At 30.5% G+C, this 26,144-nt stretch overlaps 4 protein-coding genes across 4 annotated transcripts; 3 read left to right on the plus strand and 1 right to left on the minus strand.

Moving 5' to 3' along the window:
- Positions 1-4,698: 4,698 nt before the first annotated feature.
- On the plus strand, positions 4,699-7,313 carry Bm17469 (Uncharacterized protein; the record flags this gene model as incomplete). Its single annotated transcript, XM_043078074.1, has 5 exons — positions 4,699-5,155; positions 5,220-5,465; positions 5,801-6,067; positions 6,478-6,744; positions 7,042-7,313. The coding sequence occupies 5 exons, from the start codon at positions 4,699-4,701 to the stop codon at positions 7,311-7,313; spliced, it is 1,509 nt and encodes a 502-aa protein (XP_042934008.1).
- A 2,680-nt stretch (positions 7,314-9,993) lies between these two features.
- On the plus strand, positions 9,994-12,124 carry Bm6337 (the record flags this gene model as incomplete). Its single annotated transcript, XM_043078075.1, has 5 exons — positions 9,994-10,270; positions 10,334-10,564; positions 10,831-11,100; positions 11,358-11,624; positions 11,853-12,124. The coding sequence occupies 5 exons, from the start codon at positions 9,994-9,996 to the stop codon at positions 12,122-12,124; spliced, it is 1,317 nt and encodes a 438-aa protein (XP_042934009.1).
- A 3,108-nt stretch (positions 12,125-15,232) lies between these two features.
- Positions 15,233-17,517, minus strand: Bm17470 (Uncharacterized protein; the record flags this gene model as incomplete). The annotated part of the gene is made up of 5 exons (XM_043078076.1): positions 15,233-15,504; positions 15,717-15,983; positions 16,269-16,535; positions 16,802-17,041; positions 17,106-17,517. The coding sequence occupies 5 exons, from the start codon at positions 17,515-17,517 to the stop codon at positions 15,233-15,235; spliced, it is 1,458 nt and encodes a 485-aa protein (XP_042934010.1).
- A 4,815-nt stretch (positions 17,518-22,332) lies between these two features.
- On the plus strand, positions 22,333-25,452 carry Bm17471 (Uncharacterized protein; the record flags this gene model as incomplete). Its single annotated transcript, XM_043078077.1, has 5 exons — positions 22,333-22,789; positions 22,853-23,092; positions 23,905-24,171; positions 24,475-24,741; positions 25,181-25,452. 5 exons carry the CDS (start codon positions 22,333-22,335, stop codon positions 25,450-25,452), a joined length of 1,503 nt encoding a protein of 500 aa, XP_042934011.1.
- Positions 25,453-26,144: the final 692 nt, after the last annotated feature.

Consider the following 26,144-nt stretch of genomic DNA (forward strand, 5'->3'; position numbering starts at 1 on the left):
TTTCATTCTCGCTTTCTTCTCCACCATTGGTAGTTTATGAAGTCTGTAAATGTTCTTTTGAAACTCGATGGAAGTGCTGCAGTAGCGTGTTCTACCATTTCAGTAATACATGTACACTGGGTGACACCACAAGAAATGGTATTCTGATGCATTTAATAAAATACATATCACTAATAATATCACTGATAGAACTTCATTGGATCACTTGAAATTTGATAAATATTGCTTATTGACATACATCCATAACTATTCCTACTATTATAAAAAAAATTTCAACATAAGCTGAAGCGGTATTTGATATTTGAAAGGATGGAGCAAATTTCAAAAAAAAAAGTTTGGTTGACATTTGCATAAAGGAAACTAATGAATAGCTGGAATTAAATGTCATTGAAATATTTAATCTGTGCAGTATATAATGATCCTGTCTACTTTGTTTAATAAAATATTGTATATTGAATGGTAAATAAAATATTGAATGAATTATTTGCATGTTGTAAAAATTTTAGGTTTTAAATTTTGGTGACATCAATTAACTGACAACTGGAAATATATTGGTTTACTTCCGATGTTTATTCTTAACTATTGTTTACCATCTTACTCATATTTTAATTGATCATATCCAATTCTATCTCAACATATGCAATAATTCACAATCGATCGAACTGTAGTAGGCATAATCCTCGGTCAGATCGGTCAGAAATGGAAAGTAACACACAATGAATTGATAGGAGATATGTGAAAACTTTAGTGTGAATGGGTGGTGGTCAATGCAGTGGTAATTAATAATGATTCTAACTAACCAGAAGTTTAAAACACCATTCTTTTCATTTTAATCTCTGCCTTTCTTCAAATTAATTCAGCAACTCAAATAATGAATCAGCAAGGTAAAGAAGTTTTCAAGCAAGTGATAGAAGTAATTGCACAAAATCAAAATGCATGAATGGAAATTGATGAATAGTTGGAATCAAATATCAGTAGGTGATGAAATGTTTAATCTATACAGTATTGAATAATCCTAATTGCGTTTCTTAAAAAAATATTGCTACTGAATTATTTGCACATTATGGAAATTTTAGATTTTAAATGTCAGTTGATTGACAGTTACAACCTTTTTACGAAAGTTAATCAGTTTTTTTAATCAAGTTAATCAGCACAAAATTTAATTTCGATAAATCTAGCATGAACTTTTGCGGTAAAATCCAGGTCTCAAATCAAAACAAAAATGTTTTTATAAGAGATCTTTTCTTTTTCTGTTCTGTTCTATTGTCGGTTATGATTTGTGACAAGTTTAATGAGTAAAAGGCTACGAACTGATTTGCTTAATACTATAGTCCCAGGAAAATATTTCAACTACCCGAGAATTGGGATCACTTACTAATGATTCTTTTTCTTGTGACATTAATTGAATATTGGACTTATTATTATTGAAGTGTAAGTGGAATTATTATTATTGCACAAAATTCAATAAATCTAACATGAACGTTTTGCGGTGAATGTCCGATCTCAAATCAACTCCAAAAAATAGTTCAACTCCAGGGTAGAGGAGCAACAAATATAGTCAACAAATATAGTTGATAGCATGAGAGCAACAAATATAGTTGACAGCATGACATAATAATGAGTGCTAATGTGACTTTCAAGAAAGCAGTATACTATAAAATGGGAACAGTTAGCCGCGGGTTGCTTCTTATCCCTAATGTGAACTACCCGTGGATATAAAGCAAAAGCAGTAGTGCTGCCTAGGTTTTCCCCTTCTCCTATGGAAAGAACCATTCGATGATAATTCTAATGAAAAAGAAGAGATGGGGTCATGATTAGTGTTAGCCTATTTGCTGCTTCTATGAGTATTGCTCTATTGGCAATATTCCTACTAATATTTTATTGGATTATTTGATTCAAAAATTTACCGACGATTTCCTTTTTTTAATATTTATGCATTATTCCACATAATTATAAAATTCTTTTTCACATTAAGAGTTTGCAAAGTACTAAAGCTAAAATTGATATAAAAATTCAATTCTGTATTAGCGATTTACAGGATTTTATTGATTCATTGCTGAATTTGTGATAAAAAATTTTTAAATCAATATTTCAGTAATAATTTATCATTTTAAATTGATATTTCAAATAATTTATGACATTATTATTTTGCCATCAAAATATTGGCTGAAGATATAGCGCCAGGGAAAAATCACAAATAAATTCAAATTTATATTATAATTCTTCAAAATTTCAAATTTGTAAATTACCTAATTTTCCGGAGTTCGGGTTTTTAATAAATTCATTGCTGAAATTAATTGAATATGATACAAAATATTTGCAAGTACTAAAGCTAAAATGATATTAAAATTCAATTCTGTATTAGCGATTTTTTATTTATTGCCATATTTGTGATAAAAAATTTTAAATTCTATTAAATCTGTTTATCTCTCGCAAATTTTAGGAAACTATTAAAACATTTATCACACATAATTCAAGCTATCATAACTAATTTATTTAATCACTATATCACTCCAACTTTTTCTATTAATATATTTCACTAATTTTCTATTTATATTAATTAATCATTATTTTACAATGATTGAAAATTCTCAACTAAAACTTCTCAAAATACATAAAACTAAAGGATAAAAATATTGACTGATGAATTTTGCATACAACGAAATATGTAAATTTTAAGTCGTTTACAAATGTTAACTTTGTAAATAACAAAAACAATCATAAATTAGCAATGATTAAAAGGCTTTAGAAAAATACTTCAAAAAGTCATCATCAATTTATTTTTAAACATTTTTTTAAAAAAAATTTCTCTCACTTTTAATGTTCACTATTAAGCAGGAAAAAATACACTAAATACTGTGATTTGCTATTTCATCAAGTGCTACTCGAAGAATTATTTTAAATGAGTATTATCATAGAGTTTGCGACAATGACGGATTGAAGTAGTATAAATTAAGTAACAGAAGTAATAATTTTGTAATTGCATATTCTTACAATTATTTAAATGCGCTAATAAGCCTTGAAATTTTGCACAATTAATGGCTGTTTGAAATAAAAAAGTATAAAAAAACTTCAATTTATCAATTTATTGCAAAGGCATGGATGAAAAGGATTTGTCTTCCTTATCAATAATATTATGTTTTATAGCTAATTAACAGCTCGATTAGTTATTTGTAGTGTGGAATTCGTTATCAATATTTATGGAAGCATATTATTATCAGAGTTTACAATGCAGTACCCGAAATTGCTAAAAGAGACTTATCATTCTTTCCTGATAAATTTATTTATTAATGATTGTCAATGAAAGTCAATTTTGATTTGAAAAACAGAAAAAGGCAAACTTGTGTATAAATTTCAAAGAATTGGAATTAATCTGAAATAAAACTTTTTAAGAATCTTTAAAAGAGATACACTATTAAGTGGGACGTGATTTAAATACGTCAATAATCTCTAAAAAAGGTAGATTTTATGAACTTCGATATTGACTTAAACACAATAAATAAAAATAAAGAATTAAAAACTTTTTTATCAAATACGGCAATAAATAAAAAATCGCTAACACATAATTGAATTTTAATATCATTTTAGCTTTAGTACCTTGCAAATATTTTGTATCATATTCAATTAATTTCAGCAGTGAATTTATCAAAAACCCAAATTCCGGAAAATTAGGTAGTTTAAAAATTTGAAATTTAAAGAATTATAACATAAATCTGAACTTATTGGGAAATTTCACTAACGCTATACCTTCGGTCGAAATTTTTGGGGCAAAATTCTTTTCATAATAATGACAAAATTTATTTGAAATATTAATTTAAAATGATAACTTATTACTGAAATGCGGAATTAAAATTTTTTTAACACAAATTCAGCAATAAATTAATAAATCAGAGTTAGATATGATCAATTAAAATGTGAATAAGATGGTAAGCAATAGCCATCAATAAATATAGGAAGTAAGCCAACATATTTCCACTTGTCAGTTAATTGATGTCACCAAAATTTAAAACCTAAAATTTTTACAACATGCAAATAATTCATTCAATATTTTATTTACCACTCAATATACAATATTTAATTAAACAAAGTAGACAGGATTATTATATACTGCACAGATTAAATATTTCAATAACATTTAATTCCAGCTATTCACCAGTTTCCTTTATGCAAATGTTACTCCATTTTATCAACCAAACTTTTTTTTGAAATTTGTTCCATCCTTTCAAATATCAAATACCGCTTCAGCTTATGTTGAAATTTTTTTTATAATAGTAGGAATAGTTATGGATGTATGTCAATAAGCAATATTTATCAAATTTCAAGTGATCAAATGAAGTTCTATCAGTGATATTATTAGTGGTATGTATAACAAACCATTTTATATTAAATGCATCAGAATCCCATATCTCACGATGTCACCCAGTGTACATGTATTACTGAAATGGTAGAACACGCTACTGCAGCACTTCCATCGACTTTCAAAAGAACATTTATAAACTTTTAAACCACAAATGGTGGAGAGGAAAGCAGAATGAAAGGGAAAAAATATTAAAAACAATGAGGATTTGAAACTGTTTCACCTTTGGTGTTTAACTTTTCACAACGATTAAAAACCTTTGATCTTTAAATCCAAGCAATCTGAAATAAAAAGCTTCCATTTGAGCATTTCTGTCATCTCACAAAATTGTGTGTTTCACCATGTTCTTCAATATATTTATGACACCCATCATTTGGTTCAATCTTCTACTATGCATCGCTTCTGATAATGAAACTTTCCATCTACCTAATTTCGACACTGCTAATGAAGTTATTACAAATAATACTTATTCTGGCATCTCAGATACCTTTGGATTTCTCGATTACCTCAATTTCGAGCCATTGTTTAGCTCAGAATTTCCATCCGATCCTTCACAGTTCATTGATTTCGCTCAGTTTAGTGAAACTGAGGATGTAGGAAGTGAAGAATCGAAATCTGAAACTAATCAGATCACAAATTCTCCTCATCCTGGTTTCTCCGATATCTATGATCCCTTCGGCCACACTAATTTTGAGTTATTACTTAGCTCAGATATGGACTCATACAGGAATCTGTGGAGAGATGCTAACGAAGAATTAAAAACGAGTGATGATAACGTGCGATATCCTTCCATTAGAGGTGAGAGTTTTGTTTTAGATACATTTAAAGATAAATACAACTTCTTGTAATTTGAGTTATTTAGATGCTCAGAATGAAACTTCTTCCTCACTTAATCTCAACAGCGATGATATTATCACATATATGCACTTAGTCCATGGTCCACAACAAAGTGCCGTTCCAACCCATTTTCATCAACTTACTCTTCCCTCAGGCGACACATCTGGTCAACATGGAAATGCTGAACAGTGTAACATCAACAATAAGCACTTCTCGGATAACTTGAATATCCTCAATTATAGGGAAAATGCCTATAAAGGATTGGAAACAGGTAATGACAAATTGCATAACAAAGTTCCGTTCTAATAATTCCTTACTTCATTAATAACGTGATATTGAAGAAAGAAGTAATAACGAATCGAAAATAATTTCATCACAGCAGAAAATTCACAATTACCTGCTAAGTGAGACCTTTTTAGGGAAGATATTAAAAGTAATTTTTGCTACAAATATGTGCGAAGATAAATAAGCAACTACTAATTATCTAAGCCATTTAAAATGCAATGTGATATTATTTTATTTTTATGATTTCTTACATTACTTTAGTACTGAATAGTGTAATAAACTACTGATTGCAAAAATAAATGTTTGACAAAAATTTTCCAGATAAGAATGATTATACTTGTCATTACCCGGGATGTACAGTGATCACGAAAACTCGCAAAGAATATCTAACACATAGGAAAACCCACGGTCAACCCTTCATCTATGAATGCAAAGTGCCCGATTGTGGGCGAACATTCGACCATAAATCATCATTTTATAATCATATAGAAACGCATGAACTTCATCCTCGGTGCGGGTATTGTGACAAATTTTTCACTAGCAGGAATGCACTGCGAAAACACAAGAGACTCTGCGAAATAAAATTTCGTTAGTTTTTAAATTTAACAGAATTTCAAACATATATATCAACCTGAAATGGAATGCATGTGAAATCTGCTATAAAACATTTGTGAGCGCTGAGTGACAAAACAACTGAAAATTTACAATTACACTTTTTGAAGGATCAGAAACAGGTAATGACATATTTCATAACAACTTTTCGCTCTAATGGTTCTTTGCTTTCATTAGCGGCATAAAATTGAAGAGAACAATATTAAAAGTATGATTCTTGCTTCAAATATATGCGAAGATAAGTTAACAACTACTTTTTACCTAACTTATTCAAAATGCAATGTGATATTTTCTTATGGCAATGACATTTTTATGATTCCTTACATTATTTCAACTATCAAATGGTGTAATAGATTACTAATTGCGAAAAAAAAAATATTTTTCAGATAAGAAAAATCATACTTGTCATTATCGCGGATGTACTGTGATCACGAAAAATTACAACGAACATGCAACACATAAGAAAACACACGGTCAACCCTTCATCTATGAATGCAAAGTGCCCGGTTGTGGACGAACATTTGACCATAGATCAACATTTTACAGCCACAGACGAACACATGAACCTCACCCTCAGTGCGAGTGCTGTGGCAAAGTCTTTGTCAGCAAGAATGTACTGAGTTATCATAAGAAGCGCTGCCCTACAAAATCTCGTTAGTTTGCAAATCTAGCAAAATTTTAAACACATACGTCAACCTGAAATAGAGTGCCTGTGAAATCCATTGTGAAATATCTGTGACCACGAGTGTTGATGCAATAGAAAAATCACAATTACACATTTTGTTGTAACTATACTCGAAAATGATTAAGCAACTTCTTGTGATCTAAATTATTTGAAATGAATGTGATAAGATTATTTCATGAGAGTGATATTTTTAGGGTTTATCGGACTACTCAATTAACACCGTAATAAAATATCAATTGCAAAAACAAATATAAGAGTTTTTCAGATGAACGATGCTACGAATGCTGTTATCTCGGATGTACTATGATCACGAACAGTTACAAGGAATATATAACACATAAGAAAACACACGGTCAGCCCTTCATCTATGAATGCAGAGTGCCTGGTTGTGGGCGGACATTCAACCATGATTCAGCACTTTATTATCATAAGCAAACGCATGAACCTCGTCCTCAGTGCGAGCGCTGTGGCAAATTTTTCATTAGCAGGAATGGACTGAATTATCATAAGAAGCGCTGCTCTACAAAATCTCGTTAGTTTATAAATTTAGCAGAATTTTAATAGATATGTCAGCCTGAAATAGAATGCATGTAAAATTTGTTGCGAAGCATTTGTGACCGCAGAGTGACCTAAGAACCAACTGCTTAAAGAGGTGTTGACAGTGGTGACAGTGACGTTTCAATATACATCAACAAACACTGAAAATATTAGCAATGTAATGAATATTCCATCCACTCTTGGCCAAATTGGCTTTGTTTTTCTAATTCGTGGAAAGTATGCAGAAAAACATATCATTTCATCCACAAAGCCAAGCTACGATGAACTGCTAATCATTTCTTTTGGCGTTACAAAACAAGTAAAAATTTTCATTTCAGAAAATGTGACAGAATTTGAACATTCTTTGCAAGCATAAGAAAAGGAGTGTAGCAATCGGACGTTTTCGAGACATCAGAATGCAGCTACCAATTTATAATTTCATTTTGTTATTGGATATTTAATATTTTATCGTCATTTATTATCTCATGAATATCATAAAAATGCATAAACATAAAATTGACAATGAAATCTAAATTTTGAAGGCAAGCAATTAAATGCAACGCTCAATAAAGAATTTATCATGCAAAAAGGTAACAAAAAAAAAAAAAAAAATAATTGATAGAGTATTTTTTTAATAATAATTTTTAACAAAAGTGGGTAACACGAGAAGATTTTAAGCAAAAAAAATGGTTTTATAAGAAAAAAAAGTAAGCTAGTTGCAATTTAGTCTAAATCTTGATGTGCAAAATAAATGGTAGATAGTGTAATGAAAGAACTTCCATCACATCACTGTTTCATCATAGCTTTTATTACTTGCAAAAGTTAACATTTGTAAACAGTTTAAAATTTATTTCGTTGTGTGCAAAACTTGTTGAACATTCATAAACATTAATTTAGCATTACGTATTTCAAAAAATTTGAAATGAAAAAAATTCAAATGAAAATAATGTTCAAATATATAAGAAATTGAAGTGATATAGTCTTCAGAGAATTTAATCATGATAGCTTAAAAATAATGCGTATTAAATGTCTTGATAGCTTCTTGAAATTTGTTTGGGAAGAATAGATTTAATGGAAGAAATAATTAACCTAATTACAAGTGTAAACAATTTTAAAATTTGCAGGTGAGATTTTAACTCTATCCAGAATGTCTCGCAATTAAATGAGGTAATCAAATTAAAATTATTGAAATATTGATTTAAAAATTTTTTATCACAAATCCAGCTATGAATTAAAAAAGTTTTGTAAGTCGCTATTACAGAATTGAATTTTAATATCAATTTTAGCTTTAGTACCTTGCAAAATAATTTGATGATATCATATTCAGCTAATTACAGTAGTTTTTATTAAAAATACAAAATTTAAAGTGTTGGAAAGTTTGCCATACTGAAATTTTAAAGAATTATAACATTAATTTGAACTTATTTGGGAACTTCCCTGGCGCCATGTCTTCGATAGATATTTTGGTGGCAAAATTCTTCCCCTAATAATACCATAAATTATTTGAAACATCAATTTAAAATGATAAATTAATATTGAGATGCGAAATTGAAATTTTTTAAAAACAAATCGTAGATCAACAAAATTCTGCGAGTCGCTAATACAGAATTGAATTTTTATATCAATTTTAGCTTTAGTACCTTGCAAACTCTTAATGTGAAAAAGAATTTCATATTTATGTAGAATAATGCATAAATATTAAAAAAAGTAAGGAAATGATTGGTAAATTTTTGAATCAAATAATCCAATAAAATATTAGTAGCAATATTGCCAATAGACAATACTCATGGAGGCAGTAAACAGGCTAATATATTTCCAGTTGTTAGTTAATTGATGTCACCAAAATTTAAAACCTAAAATTTTTACAATATGCAAATAATTCATTCAATATTTTATGTACCACTCAATATACAATATTGCATTAAACAAAGTAAACAGGATTATTGAATACTGCACAGATTAAATATTTCAATGACATTTAATTCCAGCTATTCACCAGTTTCTTTTATGCAAATGATACTCCATTTTATCAAACACACTATTAAAATTTGTCCCATTCTTTCAAACATCAAACACCGTTTCAGCTTATGTTGAAATTCTTTCTCATAATAGCAGGAACAGTATGTGAAATGTATCTCAAAAACCAATAATTATCAAATTTAAAGTGATGCGTCTATCCAATGAAATTCTATCAGTGATATTATTAGTGGTATGTATAACAAACCATTTTAAATGCATCAGAATACCATTTCTTGTGGTGTCACCCAGTGTACATGTATTACTGAAATGGTAGAACACGCTACTGCAGCGCTTCCATCGAGTTTCAAAAGAACATTTATAAGCTTTACAATGCGGATTTAAAACTGTTTCAGCTTTGGTGTTTAATTTTTCACAATGCAAATTAAAAGCTATTTGAACCTTTGATCTTTAAATCCAAGCAATCTGAAATAAAAAGCTTTCATTTCAGCATTTCTGTCATCTCACAAAATTGTGTTTCACCATGTTCTTCAATATATTTATGACACCCATCACTTGGTTCAATCTTCTACTATGCATCGCTTCTGATAATGAAACTTTCCATCTACCTAATTTCGACACTGCTAATGAAGTTATTACAAATAATACTTATTCTGACATCTCAGATACCTTTGAATTTCTCGATTACCTCAATTTTGAGCCAATGTTTAGCTCAGAATTTCCATCCGATCCTTCACAGTTCATTGATTTCGCTCAGTTGAGTGAAACTGAGGATATAAGCAGTGAAGAATCGAAATCTGAAACTAATCAGATCACAAATTCCCCTCATCTTGGCTTTTCCGATATCTATGATCCCTTTGGCCACACTAATTTGGAGTTATCACTTAGCTCAGATATGGACACATATAGGAGTTTCTGGAGAGATGCTAATGAAGAATTAAAAATGAGTAATGATAACCTGCGATATCCTTCCATTAGAGGTGAGAGTTTTGTTTTAGATACATTTAAAGATAAATAAACATCTTGTAATTTGAGTTATTTAGATGCTCAGAATGAAACTTCTTCCTCACTTAATCTCAACAGCGACGATATTATCACATATATGCACTTACCTGGCTCACAACAAAGTGCCATTTTTCACCAACTTGCTCTTTCCTCAGATGACACTTCCAGTCAAAGCGCAACTGGTGAACAGAGCAACATCGACAATAAGTACTCAGATTACTTGAATATCCTCGATTACAAGGAAAATGCCTATAAAGAATCAGAAACAGGTAATGACACATTGCATAACAACTTTTCGTTCTAATTGTTCTTTGCTTTCATTATTCGCATGAAATTGAAGAGGTGACATTCAAAGTATGACTTTGGCTTCAAAATATGAGAAGGTAAGTAAAGAACTACCTTTTACCTAAGTTATTCAAAATGCAATGTGATATTTTTTTATAGCGATGATATTTATATGATTTCTCACATTATTTAAGTGCCAAATGGTGTAATGGACTACTGATTGCAAAATGCTTTGACAAGAATTTTTCAGATAAAAAAAATTATACTTGTTATTACCCGGGATGTACTGTGACCACGAAAAATCACAAAGAATATCTAACACATCGGAAAACACACAGTCAGCCCTTCATCTATGAATGCAAAGTGTCCGGTTGTGGACGAATATTTGACCATGAATCATCATTTTACAATCACATACAGACGCATGAACCTCGTCCTCAGTGCGAGGATTGTGACAAAATCTTCACCAACAGGAATGCACTGCGAAAACACAAGAGACTCTGCCAAAAAAAATCTTTCAGTATGTAAATTTAACAGAATTTCAAACACATGCATCATCCTGAAATGGAATGCGTGTGAAATGTGCTACGAAACATTTGTGAGTGCTGAGTGACAACACAACGAAAAATTCACAATTACTGCTTTTGTTGTAACTATACTCAGAAATAATTAAACAATTTCTTGTGATCTAAATTATTTGAAATGGAATCTGGTAAGTAAGTTATTTCATGGGAATGATATCTTTATGGTTTATCGCATAAGAAAATATCAATTGAGACGAACGAAGGTATGAATGCCTTTATCCTGGATGCGCTATGGTCACGAAAAGTCGTAACGAATATCTAACACACAGGAAAACACACGGTCAACCTTTCATCTATGAATGCAGAGTGCCTGGTTGTGGGCGGACATTCGACCATGAATCATCATTTTACAATCACATACAGACGCATGAACCTCTTTCTCAGTGCGAGGATAGCAGCAAATTCTTCAGTAGCATGAATGCACTATTTAGACATAGGAAACTCTGCCAAATAAAATCTCGTTAGTTTGAAAATTTAACAGCATTTTAGAAGTATATGACAGCTTAAAATAGAATGCATGTACAAGAAAAAATACACAGAAAATTTGGCTTCTAGGATGTAAATTATTTGAAATGAGATGTGCTAAGAAGTGATGTTTTTATAAATAATCAGATTACAGAATTGGCTGTCAAACATTGTATGAAAAAAAATGGCGACTGCAGAAACAAATAATATAAGAGTTTTTTAGGCGGAAAAAACTACGAATGTCTCAACCCCGGATGTGCTATGGTAACGAAAAGTCGCAAAGAATTTATAACACATAAAAAAACACACGGTTTGCCCTACATTTATGAGTGCAGAGCGCCCGGTTGTGGACGAATATTTGACCATGATTCATCATTTTACAATCACATACAGACGCATGAACCTCGTCCTCAGTGCGAGCGCTGTGGCAAATTTTTCATTAGCAGGAATGGACTGAATTATCATAAGAAGCGCTGCTCTACAAAATCTCGTTAGTTTATAAATTTAGCAGAATTTTAATAGATATGTCAGCCTGAAATAGAATGCATGTAAAATTTGTTGCGAAGCATTTGTGACCGCAGAGTGACCTAAGAACCAACTGCTTAAAGAGGTGTTGACAGTGGTGACAGTGACGTTTCAATATACATCAACAAACACTGAAAATATTAGCAATGTAATGAATATTCCATCCACTCTTGGCCAAATTGGCTTTGTTTTTCTAATTCGTGGAAAGTATGCAGAAAAACATATCATTTCATCTATAAAGCCAAGCTGCCATGAACTGCTAATCATTTCTTTTGGCGTAACAAAACAAGTAAAAATTTTCATTCCAGAAAATGAGATACAATTTGGGCATTCTTCGCAAACATAAGAAAAGGAGCGCAGCAAACAGACGTTTTCGAAGTATCAGAATGCAGCTAATAATTTATAATTTAATTTTGTTACTGGATTATTTAATATTTTATCGTTATTTATTATCCCATGAATATCATAGAAATGCATAAATTATAATTGACAATGAAACCTAAAATTTGAGGGCAAGCAATTAATGTTGTGGAAGGTTTTGATTTGCTTAATTAATAATATTGGAAGAGGTGTTTGATCGCAGGAGATTGTCTTGGATGTAAATGTAAATGCGTGAGGTAACAGAAATATAAACCAATTTCTTTATTAGCAGAAGTAATAGGACAAAACGTTGATAGAGAACAATTGAAATTGGAATCATCGGTCCATGGCTATGAATTACACATATCCCCAATCTTTTAACAAGAGTGAACCTTATGTAACAATTATCTTATATTATATATGTTAAAATGTAGGAATGGTTTATAATTAGACATTTTTGTACAAAGTATGATAGTAAGTAACTTTAACAATAGGTTTAAAAATGGATATCACGATGAATTGAATAGTTATTACAAAAGAAAGTACAATGGTTTGTCTAGACATTATGATAATTGGCTACTATGAGTTACAATAGACATTACATGATAGATACTCATAGCATATGAATTGATATGAGATCAAAAGTCAATTAAACCAGTACAATGAATTGTAAAAGACATCAATGGATTGCTATATTAAGCATTGTTAACATTTATTTAGTGCTTCGCGAAATTAAAATCCGCGACAATTAAATGCAACGCTCAGTAAAGGATTTATCATGCAAAAAGGTAATAAAAAACATACTAGAAGTATTATTTTAATAATAATTTGTGGCAAAATTGGGCAACACGAGATGATTTTAAGCAAAGAAATAGTTTTATAAGAAAAAAAAGTAAGCTAGTTGCAATTTAGTCTAAGTCTTAATGTGCAAAATAAATGGTAGATGATGAAAGAACTTCTATTACATCATTGTTTTTATTATTTACAAAAGTTAACATTTGTAAATAATTTAAAATTTATTTCGTTATATGCAAAATTTGTTGAAATTTGTATTTTAAAAAACTTCAAATAAAAAAAAAAAAATCAAATGAAAATAATGCTTAATTTACAATAAATAGTTAAAATTGTTAGCTAAATACATAAGAAGTTGAAGTGATATAATCTTTAGAGAAATTAATTATGATAGCATAGCTTTTATGTGTTATAAGAAATCAGAAATGAATTTTATTAACAGCTATATCACATTAATGCATACAGGTAGACCAATCTGACAAAACCAAATTTATTTTTTTAATTTTGTTAAATGCAATATTTCTAAATTTGAAAGTCACCATTTCAATATTTTCAAATAAATTATATTCAAACAATTGGCAATAATATTATGGAAAGAACTATGACGAAAAATGAAGGGTCATATCGACAGAAGCTATAACACCAGGGAAAATATCAAATAAGTTAAATTTATTTTATCATTATATAAAATTTCAATTTTGTCAACTTTATAACATTTTGAAATTCACATTTTAATGAATTCTATGCTGAAATAATTTGAATATGATGTCATCAAAATATTTTGCAAGGTACTAAAGCTAAAATTATAAATGAAATATACTATCTAAAAGTAATGCAAGCATGAAAACAGTCCGGAATATTTTTAAGAAGTTCTTGACTAAATATACGGGTTAAAGTGGTTATTTTAACTAATTACAATATTATTTTTAATAATCATAAAATTGTTTTGAATCATTTAAAAATTATGACTGATTTGCTTTTGTGACAAATGTTGAAATTTACCTTTCCAATTATTATTGATTTCACAAATAAACTTAAATAAAATTTGACACATTTTACCTTTATTCATTATAAGACTGCATGAAGTGAACAGTTCAAAGCAACCATTTCTTTATTACTATTTTAAAGAATAAATTACAATTGTTAAATTGCAAAAAAATTTATACGGGAAAATAATTTTCCATTAAATGCCATATAAAATAGATTTAAAATTTTATCAACCTGATTCATTTGGTTCTGTAATACTGTTGCGTGAGTTTAAAAGAAAGAAGAAATTAATCCAGTCTGAAAAAACTCGCATTTAATTGCTTGCCTTCAAATTTCGCTGTTAGTTATACATTTATGCATTCCTATGGTATTCATGGAATAATGAATAATGATAAAATATTAAATAATCCAATAACAAAATGAATTTATAAATTGGTAACTGCATTCTGATGCTTCGAAAACATCTGATTGCTGCGCTCCTTTTCTTATGTTTGCGAAGAATGCCCAAATTGTGTCACATTTTCTGGAACGAAAATTTTTACTTGTTTTGTAACGCCAAAAGAAATGATTAGCAGTTCATCGCAGCTTGGCTTTATAGATGAAATGATATGTTTTTCTGCATACTTTCCATGAATTAGAAAAACAAAGTAATTTGTCAAGAGTGGATGGAATATTCATTACTTTGCTAATATTTTCAATGTTTGTTGGTGTATATTGAAACGTCACTGTCACCACTGTCAAAACCTTTTTTAAGAAGTTGATTCTTAGGTCATGAAAAGTTGCTACATTGAGAAAACGATATGAAAATACACAGTATCTAATGAGCGCATTAAACAAATTTTGTATTGTGACTCTGTGGCCACAAATGCTTCGCAACAAATTTTACATGCAGTCTATTTCAGGCTGATATATCTATTAAAATTCTGCTAAATTTATAAACTAACGAGATTTTTTTTGGCAGATCTTTTTGTGTTTTTGCAGTCCATTCCTGTTGGTGAAGAATTTGTCACATCCCTTGCATTGAGGACGAGATTCATGCGTTTGCTTATGGTAGCGAAATGATGAACCATGGTCGAATATTTGCCCACAACTGGGCGCTCTGCATTCATAGATGAAGGGCTGACCGTGTGCTTTCCTATGTGTTATATATTCCTTGCGACTTGTCGCAATTACAGCACACCCGGGATAGAGGCATTCGTAGCTTTTTCCACCTAAAAAACTCTTATAATATTTGTTTTTGCAATTGCCATTCTGTTACAATGTTTGGCAACTAATTATGTAATCTGATTATCACTCCTTAGCACATCTCATTTCAAATAATTTTCATCCTAGAAGCCAAATTTTCTGTGTGTTTTTTCTTGTACATGCATTCTATTTCAAGCTGTCATATACTTCTAAAATTCTTTTAAATTTTCAAACTAACGAGATTTTATTTGGCAGAGTTTCCTATGTCTAAATAGTGCATTTATGCTACTGAAGAATTTGCCGCAACACTCGCACTGAGGATTAGATTCATGCGTTTGCTTGTGAGTATGAAGTGTTGAATCATGGTTGAATATTCGCCCACAACCGGCCACTCTGCATTCATAGATGAAGGGCTGACCGTGTGTTTTCCTATGTGTTATATATTCGTTACGACTTTTCGTGACCATAGCACATCCGGGATAAAGGCATTCATACCTTTGTTCGTCTGAATTGATATTTTATTATGGAGTTTAGCAGCTAATTAAGTATTCTGATAAACCATAAAAACATCGTTGCTATGAAATAATCTTACCACATCTCGTTTCAAATAATTTAGATCACAAAAAGCTGTACAATTATCTTCACTTATAATTGAACAAAAAGTGTAATTGTAAGTTTTTCGTTTGTTTTGTAAGTTTTTCATTTGTCTCATCGCTCACAAATCATAGCACATTTTATGCGTATTCCATTTCAGGTTGATATATGTGTTCTGTTAAATTTACAAACTAACGAGATTTTTTTTGGCAGAGCCACTCGTGTTTACGCAGTGCATTCCTATTGACGAGGAATTTGCCACAATCCTTGCACTGAGGACGAGGTTCATGCGTCTGTATGTGATTGTAAAATGATGATTCATGGTCAAATATTCGCCCACAACCGGACACTTTGCATTCATAGATGAAGGGCTGACTGTGTGTTTTCCTATGTGTTAGATATTCTTTGTGATTTTTCGTGGTCACAGTACACCCGCGATAATGACAAGTATAATTTTTCTTATCTGAAAAATTCTTGTCAAAGCATTTTGCAATCAGTAGTCCATTACACCATTTGGCACTTAAATAATGTGAGAAATCATATAAATATCATCGCTATAAAAAAATATCACATTGCATTTTGAATAACTTAGGTAAAAGGTAGTTCTTTACTTACCTTCTCATATTTTGAAGCCAAAGTCATACTTTGAATGTCACCTCTTCAATTTCATGCGAATAATGAAAGCAAAGAACTATTAGAACGAAAAGTTGTTATGCAATGTGTCATTACCTGTTTCTGATTCTTTATAGGTATTTTCCTTGTAATCGAGGATATTCAAGTAATCTGAATGCTTATTGTCGATGTTGCTCTGTTCAGCAGTTGCACTTTGACTGGAAGTGTTATCTGAGGAAAGAGTAAGCTGGTGAAAATAAACCGGAACGGCATTTTGTTGTGAGCCAGGTAAGTGCATATATGTGATAATATCATCGCTGTTGAGATTAAGTGAGGAAGAAGTTTCATTCTGAGCATCTAAATAACTCAAATTACAAGAAGTTGTGTTTATCTTTTCATATATCTAAAGCAAAAGTCTCACCTATAATGGAAGGATATCGCACGTTATCATCACTCGTTTTTAATTCTTCATTAGCATCTCTCCACAGATTCCTATATGAGTCCATATCTGATAACTCCAAATTAGTGTGGCCATAGATATCGGAGAAGCCAGGATGAGGAGAATTTGTGATCTTATTAGTTTCAGATCCCGATTCTTCACTTCTTATATTCTCAGTTTCACTCAACTGAGCGAAATCAATGAACTGCGAAGGATCCAACGGAAATTCTGAGCTAAACAATGGCTCAAAATTGTTGTAATCGAAGATATCAAGGCTATCTGAGATGCCAGAAAAAGGGTCGATATTAGGTAGATTGGAAGTTTCATTATCAGAAGCGATGCATAGTAGAAGATTGAACCAAGTGATGGGTGTCATAAATTTATTGAAGAACATGGTGAAACACAATTTTGTGAGATGACAGAAATGCTCAAATGGAAGCTTTTTATTTCAGATTGCTTGGAATTAAAGACCAAAGGTGAAACAGTTGTTTTAATATTTTTTCCCTTTCATTCTCGCTTTCTTCTCCACCATTGGTAGTTTATGAAGTCTGTAAATGTTCTTTTGAAACTCGATGGAAGTGCTGCAGTAGCGTGTTCTACCATTTCAGTAATACATGTACACTGGGTGACACCACAAGAAATGGTATTCTGATGCATTTAATAAAATACATATCACTAATAATATCACTGATAGAACTTCATTGGATCACTTGAAATTTGATAAATATTGCTTATTGACATACATCCATAACTATTCCTACTATTATAAAAAAAATTTCAACATAAGCTGAAGCGGTATTTGATATTTGAAAGGATGGAGCAAATTTCAAAAAAAAAAGTTTGGTTGACATTTGCATAAAGGAAACTAATGAATAGCTGGAATTAAATGTCATTGAAATATTTAATCTGTGCAGTATATAATGATCCTGTCTACTTTGTTTAATAAAATATTGTATATTGAATGGTAAATAAAATATTGAATGAATTATTTGCATGTTGTAAAAATTTTAGGTTTTAAATTTTGGTGACATCAATTAACTGACAACTGGAAATATATTGGTTTACTTCCGATGTTTATTCTTAACTATTGTTTACCATCTTACTCATATTTTAATTGATCATATCCAATTCTATCTCAACATATGCAATAATTCACAATCGATCGAACTGTAGTAGGCATAATCCTCGGTCAGATCGGTCAGAAATGGAAAGTAACACACAATGAATTGATAGGAGATATGTGAAAACTTTAGTGTGAATGGGTGGTGGTCAAAGCAGTGGTAATTAATAATGATTCTAACTAACCAGAAGTTTAAAACACCATTCTTTTCATTTTAATCTCTGCCTTTCTTCAAATTAATTCAGCAACTCAAATAATGAATCAGCAAGGTAAAGAAGTTTTCAAGCAAGTGATAGAAGTAATTGCACAAAATCAAAATGCATGAATGGAAATTGATGAATAGTTGGAATCAAATATCAGTAGGTGATGAAATGTTTAATCTATACAGTATTGAATAATCCTAATTGCGTTTCTTAAAAAAATATTGCTACTGAATTATTTGCACATTATGGAAATTTTAGATTTTAAATGTCAGTTGATTGACAGTTACAACCTTTTTACGAAAGTTAATCAGTTTTTTTAATCAAGTTAATCAGCACAAAATTTAATTTCGATAAATCTAGCATGAACTTTTGCGGTAAAATCCAGGTCTCAAATCAAAACAAAAATGTTTTTATAAGAGATCTTTTCTTTTTCTGTTCTGTTCTATTGTCGGTTATGATTTGTGACAAGTTTAATGAGTAAAAGGCTACGAACTGATTTGCTTAATACTATAGTCCCAGGAAAATATTTCAACTACCCGAGAATTGGGATCACTTACTAATGATTCTTTTTCTTGTGACATTAATTGAATATTGGACTTATTATTATTGAAGTGTAAGTGGAATTATTATTATTGCACAAAATTCAATAAATCTAACATGAACGTTTTGCGGTGAATGTCCGATCTCAAATCAACTCCAAAAAATAGTTCAACTCCAGGGTAGAGGAGCAACAAATATAGTCAACAAATATAGTTGATAGCATGAGAGCAACAAATATAGTTGACAGCATGACATAATAATGAGTGCTAATGTGACTTTCAAGAAAGCAGTATACTATAAAATGGGAACAGTTAGCCGCGGGTTGCTTCTTATCCCTAATGTGAACTACCCGTGGATATAAAGCAAAAGCAGTAGTGCTGCCTAGGTTTTCCCCTTCTCCTATGGAAAGAACCATTCGATGATAATTCTAATGAAAAAGAAGAGATGGGGTCATGATTAGTGTTAGCCTATTTGCTGCTTCTATGAGTATTGCTCTATTGGCAATATTCCTACTAATATTTTATTGGATTATTTGATTCAAAAATTTACCGACGATTTCCTTTTTTTAATATTTATGCATTATTCCACATAATTATAAAATTCTTTTTCACATTAAGAGTTTGCAAAGTACTAAAGCTAAAATTGATATAAAAATTCAATTCTGTATTAGCGATTTACAGGATTTTATTGATTCATTGCTGAATTTGTGATAAAAAATTTTTAAATCAATATTTCAGTAATAATTTATCATTTTAAATTGATATTTCAAATAATTTATGACATTATTATTTTGCCATCAAAATATTGGCTGAAGATATAGCGCCAGGGAAAAATCACAAATAAATTCAAATTTATATTATAATTCTTCAAAATTTCAAATTTGTAAATTACCTAATTTTCCGGAGTTCGGGTTTTTAATAAATTCATTGCTGAAATTAATTGAATATGATACAAAATATTTGCAAGTACTAAAGCTAAAATGATATTAAAATTCAATTCTGTATTAGCGATTTTTTATTTATTGCCATATTTGTGATAAAAAATTTTAAATTCTATTAAATCTGTTTATCTCTCGCAAATTTTAGGAAACTATTAAAACATTTATCACACATAATTCAAGCTATCATAACTAATTTATTTAATCACTATATCACTCCAACTTTTTCTATTAATATATTTCACTAATTTTCTATTTATATTAATTAATCATTATTTTACAATGATTGAAAATTCTCAACTAAAACTTCTCAAAATACATAAAACTAAAGGATAAAAATATTGACTGATGAATTTTGCATACAACGAAATATGTAAATTTTAAGTCGTTTACAAATGTTAACTTTGTAAATAACAAAAACAATCATAAATTAGCAATGATTAAAAGGCTTTAGAAAAATACTTCAAAAAGTCATCATCAATTTATTTTTAAACATTTTTTTAAAAAAAATTTCTCTCACTTTTAATGTTCACTATTAAGCAGGAAAAAATACACTAAATACTGTGATTTGCTATTTCATCAAGTGCTACTCGAAGAATTATTTTAAATGAGTATTATCATAGAGTTTGCGACAATGAGGGATTGAAGTAGTATAAATTAAGTAATAGAAGTAATAATTTTGTAATTGCATATTCTTACAATTATTTAAATGCGCTAATAAGCCTTGAAATTTTGCACAATTAATGGCTGTTTGAAATAAAAAAGTATAAAAAAACTTCAATTTATCAATTTATTGCAAAGGCATGGATGAAAAGGATTTGTCTTCCTTATCAATAATATTATGTTTTATAGCTAATTAACAGCTCGATTAGTTATTTGTAGTGTGGAATTCGTTATCAATATTTATGGAAGCATATTATTATCAGAGTTTACAATGCAGTACCCGAAATTGCTAAAAGAGACTTATCATTCTTTCCTGATAAATTTATTTATTAATGATTGTCAATGAAAGTCAATTTTGATTTGAAAAACAGAAAAAGGCAAACTTGTGTACTAACATAAATTTCAAAGAATTGGAATTAATCTGAAATAAAACTTTTTAAGAATCTTTAAAAGAGATACACTATTAAGTGGGACGTGATTTAAATACGTCAATAATCTCTAAAAAAGGTAGATTTTATGAACTTCGATATTGACTTAAACACAATAAATAAAAATAAAGAATTAAAAACTTTTTTATCAAATACGGCAATAAATAAAAAATCGCTAACACATAATTGAATTTTAATATCATTTTAGCTTTAGTACCTTGCAAATATTTTGTATCATATTCAATTAATTTCAGCAGTGAATTTATCAAAAACCCAAATTCCGGAAAATTAGGTAGTTTAAAAATTTGAAATTTAAAGAATTATAACATAAATCTGAACTTATTGGGAAATTTCACTAACGCTATACCTTCGGTCGAAATTTTTGGGGCAAAATTCTTTTCATAATAATGACAAAATTTATTTGAAATATTAATTTAAAATGATAACTTATTACTGAAATGCGGAATTAAAATTTTTTTAACACAAATTCAGCAATAAATTAATAAATCAGAGTTAGATATGATCAATTAAAATGTGAATAAGATGGTAAGCAATAGCCATCAATAAATATAGGAAGTAAGCCAACATATTTCCACTTGTCAGTTAATTGATGTCACCAAAATTTAAAACCTAAAATTTTTACAACATGCAAATAATTCATTCAATATTTTATTTACCACTCAATATACAATATTTAATTAAACAAAGTAGACAGGATTATTATATACTGCACAGATTAAATATTTCAATAACATTTAATTCCAGCTATTCACCAGTTTCCTTTATGCAAATGTTACTCCATTTTATCAACCAAACTTTTTTTTGAAATTTGTTCCATCCTTTCAAATATCAAATACCGCTTCAGCTTATGTTGAAATTTTTTTTATAATAGTAGGAATAGTTATGGATGTATGTCAATAAGCAATATTTATCAAATTTCAAGTGATCAAATGAAGTTCTATCAGTGATATTATTAGTGGTATGTATAACAAACCATTTTATATTAAATGCATCAGAATCCCATATCTCACGATGTCACCCAGTGTACATGTATTACTGAAATGGTAGAACACGCTACTGCAGCACTTCCATCGACTTTCAAAAGAACATTTATAAACTTTTAAACCACAAATGGTGGAGAGGAAAGCAGAATGAAAGGGAAAAAATATTAAAAACAATGAAGATTTGAAACTGTTTCACCTTTGGTGTTTAACTTTTCACAACGATTAAAAACCTTTGATCTTTAAATCCAAGCAATCTGAAATAAAAAGCTTCCATTTGAGCATTTCTGTCATCTCACAAAATTGTGTGTTTCACCATGTTCTTCAATATATTTATGACACCCATCATTTGGTTCAATCTTCTACTATGCATCGCTTCTGATAATGAAACTTTCCATCTACCTAATTTCGACACTGCTAATGAAGTTATTACAAATAATACTTATTCTGGCATCTCAGATACCTTTGGATTTCTCGATTACCTCAATTTCGAGCCATTGTTTAGCTCAGAATTTCCATCCGATCCTTCACAGTTCATTGATTTCGCTCAGTTTAGTGAAACTGAGGATGTAGGAAGTGAAGAATCGAAATCTGAAACTAATCAGATCACAAATTCTCCTCATCCTGGTTTCTCCGATATCTATGATCCCTTCGGCCACACTAATTTGGAGTTATCACTTAGCTCAGATATGGACTCATATAGGAGTTTCTGGAGAGATGCTAATGAAGAATTAAAAATGAGTAATGATAACCTGCGATATCCTTCCATTAGAGGTGAGAGTTTTGTTTTAGATACATTTAAAGATAAATAAACTTCTTCTAATTTGAGTTATTTAGATGCTCAGAATGAAACTTCTTCCTCACTTAATCTCAACAGCGATGATATTATCACATATGTGCACTTACCTGGCTCACAACAAAATGCCGTTCCGATTTATTTTCACCAGCTTACTCTTTCCTCAGATGACACTTCCAGTCAAAGTGCAACTGCTGAACAGAGCAACATCGACAATAAGTACTCAGATTACTTGAATATCCTCGATTACAAGGAAAATACCTATAAAGAACCAGGAACAGGTAATGACACATTGCATAACAACTCTTCGTCCTAATATTTCTTTAGTTTCATCAGCAGCTCCAAATTGAAGGTAGAAGTAATAACGAATCGAAAATAATTTCGTCACAGCAGAAAATTCACAATTACCTGCTAAGTGAGACCTTTTTAGAAACGATATTAAAAGTGATTTTTGCTGCAAATATGTGAGAAGATAAAACAACTACTAGTTTCCTTAGCCATTTAAAATACAATGTGATATTATTTTATGGCCCTGAAATGTTTATGATTCCTCACATTACTTAAGTACCAAGGTGTATTAGACTACTTACTGCAATGAAACGCTTTGACAATAATTTTTCAAATAAGAAAAATTACTGTGACCACGAAAAATCACAAAGTATATCTGACACATAGGTCAGCCCTTCATCAATGAATGCGAAGTGCCTGGTTGTGGGCAAATATTCAACCATGATTCAACATTTCATAGTCACAAGCAAACACATGAATCTAATCCTCAGTGCGAGTGCTGCGGCAAATTCTTCAGTAGTCATGAATGTACTATTTAGGCATAAGAAGCTCTGCCAATAAAATCTCGTTAGTTTGCAAATTTAACAGAATTTTAGAAGCATATGACAGCTTAAAATAGAATGCATGTACAAGAAAAAACACGCAGAAAATTTGGCTTCTAGGATGAAAATTATTTGATGTAAATTATTTGAAATGAGATGTGCTAAGGAGTGATATTTTTATAAATAATCAGATTACATAATTAGTTGCCAAACATTGTAACAGAATGGCAATTGCAAAAACAAATATTATAAGAGTTTTTTAGGTGGAAAAAGCTACGAATGTCTTTATCCCGGGTGTGCTGTGATCCCGAAAAGTCGTAACGAATATGTGACACATAGAAAAACACACAGTCAGCCCTTCATCTATGAATGCAGAGCGCCCGGTTGTGGGCGAACATTCGACCATAGATCATCATTTTGCAACCATAAACAAACGCATGAACCTCATCCTCAGTGTGGGCGCTGTGGCAAACTTTTCGTTAGCAGGAATGGACTGAATTATCATAAGAAGTGCTACCCTACAAAATCTCGTTAGTTTGCAAATCTAGCAAAATTTTAAACACATATGTCAACCTGGAATAGAGTGCCTGTGAAATCCATTATGAAATATCTGACAGCGAGTGTTGATGCAATGGAAAAATCACAATTACACATTTTGTTGTAACTATACTCGAAAATGATTAAGCAACTTCTTGTGATCTAAATTATTTGAAATGAATGTGATAAGATTATTTCATGAGAGTGATATTTTTATGGTTTATCACACTAGTCAATTAGCTGCCAAAAACCATAATAAAATATCAATTGAAAAAACAAATATGTGAGATTTTCAGATGAACGATGCTATGAATGCCTTTATCCCGGATGTGCTATGGTCACGAAAAGTTACAAGGAATATATAGCACATAGGAAAGCACACGGTCAACCCTTCATCTTTCAATGCAAAGTGACTGGTTGTGAGCGAATATTCAACAGTGAATCGTCATTTCAGAAACACAAGCAAACGCATGAACCTCATCCCCAGTGCGAGGATTGTGGCAAATTCTTCACCACCAGGAATGGACTGCAAAAACATAAAAAGATCTGCCAAACAAAATCTCGTTAGTTTATAAATTTAGCAGAATTTTAATAGATATGTTAGCCTGAAATAGAATGCATGTAAAATGTGTTTCACATGCATTCTATTTCGCGAAGCACTTGTGACCACAGAGTCACAGTACAAAATTCATTTGACGCGCTCGTTAGATGTCGCATATTTTCTTTTATAACGCTTACTCGATGTGTAGTAGTTGCCCATGATCTAAGAACCAAATGCTTAAAAAGGTGTTGACAGTGGTGACAGTGATGCTTCAATATACATCTACGAACATTGAAAATATCAACAGAGAAACGAATGCTCCATTCGCTCTTCACCAAATTACTTTGTTTTTCTAATTCGTAGAAAGTATGCAAAAAAGAATGTCATTTCATCCACAAAGCCAAGCTACGATGAACAAAAAAATGGCGACTGCAGAAACAAATAATATAAGAGTTTTTTAGGCGGAAAAAACTACGAATGTCTCAACCCCGGATGTGCTATGGTAACGAAAAGTCGCAAAGAATTTATAACACATAAAAAAACACACGGTTTGCCCTACATTTATGAGTGCAGAGCGCCCGGTTGTGGACGAATATTTGACCATGATTCATCATTTTACAATCACATACAGACGCATGAACCTCGTCCTCAGTGCGAGCGATGTGGCAAATTCTTCACCAACAGGAATGGACTGCAAAACCACAAAAAGATCTGCCAAACAAAATCTCGTTAGTTTATAAATTTAGCAGAATTTTAATAGATATGTCAGCCTGAAATAGAATGCATGTAAAATTTGTTGCGAAGCATTTGTGACCACAGAGTGACCTAAGAACCAACTGCTTAAAAAGGTGTTGACAGTGGTGACAGTGACGTTTCCATATACATCAACAAACACTGAAAATATTAGCAATGTAATGAATATTCCATCCACTCTTGGCCAAATTAGCTTTGTTTTTCTAATTCGTGGAAAGTATGCAGAAAAACATATCATTTCATCTATAAAGCCAAGCTGCCATGAACTGCTAATCATTTCTTTTGGCGTTACAAAACAAGTAAAAATTTTCATTCCAGAAAATGAGACACAATTTGGGCATTCTTCGCAAACAATAAGAAAAGGAGCGTAGCAATTTGATGTTTTTGAGGTATCAGAATGCAGCTACCAATTTATAATTTCATTTTATCATTGGAATTTTTCCTATTTTATCTTTATTTGTTATTCCATGAACTAGTAAAAAATGATTAGCAAATGGGTTCACAACTAAAATGAACAATTTATGATACAAAGAGCTAATATTAAAAAGCATCCCAAGTGAGAAAAAAAGTATTCACCTAATAATTTATAACAAAAGTTGACATCACAAAGTTGTTTTAAACATGGAAATGCTGTTATAAGGAAGAGAGATGATGCATTTTTAACTTACTTAT

This window comes from Brugia malayi (assembly GCF_000002995.4).
Source record: "Brugia malayi strain FR3 genome assembly, contig: Bm_v4_Chr2_contig_001, whole genome shotgun sequence".
NCBI classification, from domain to species: Eukaryota; Metazoa; Nematoda; class Chromadorea; order Rhabditida; family Onchocercidae; genus Brugia; species Brugia malayi.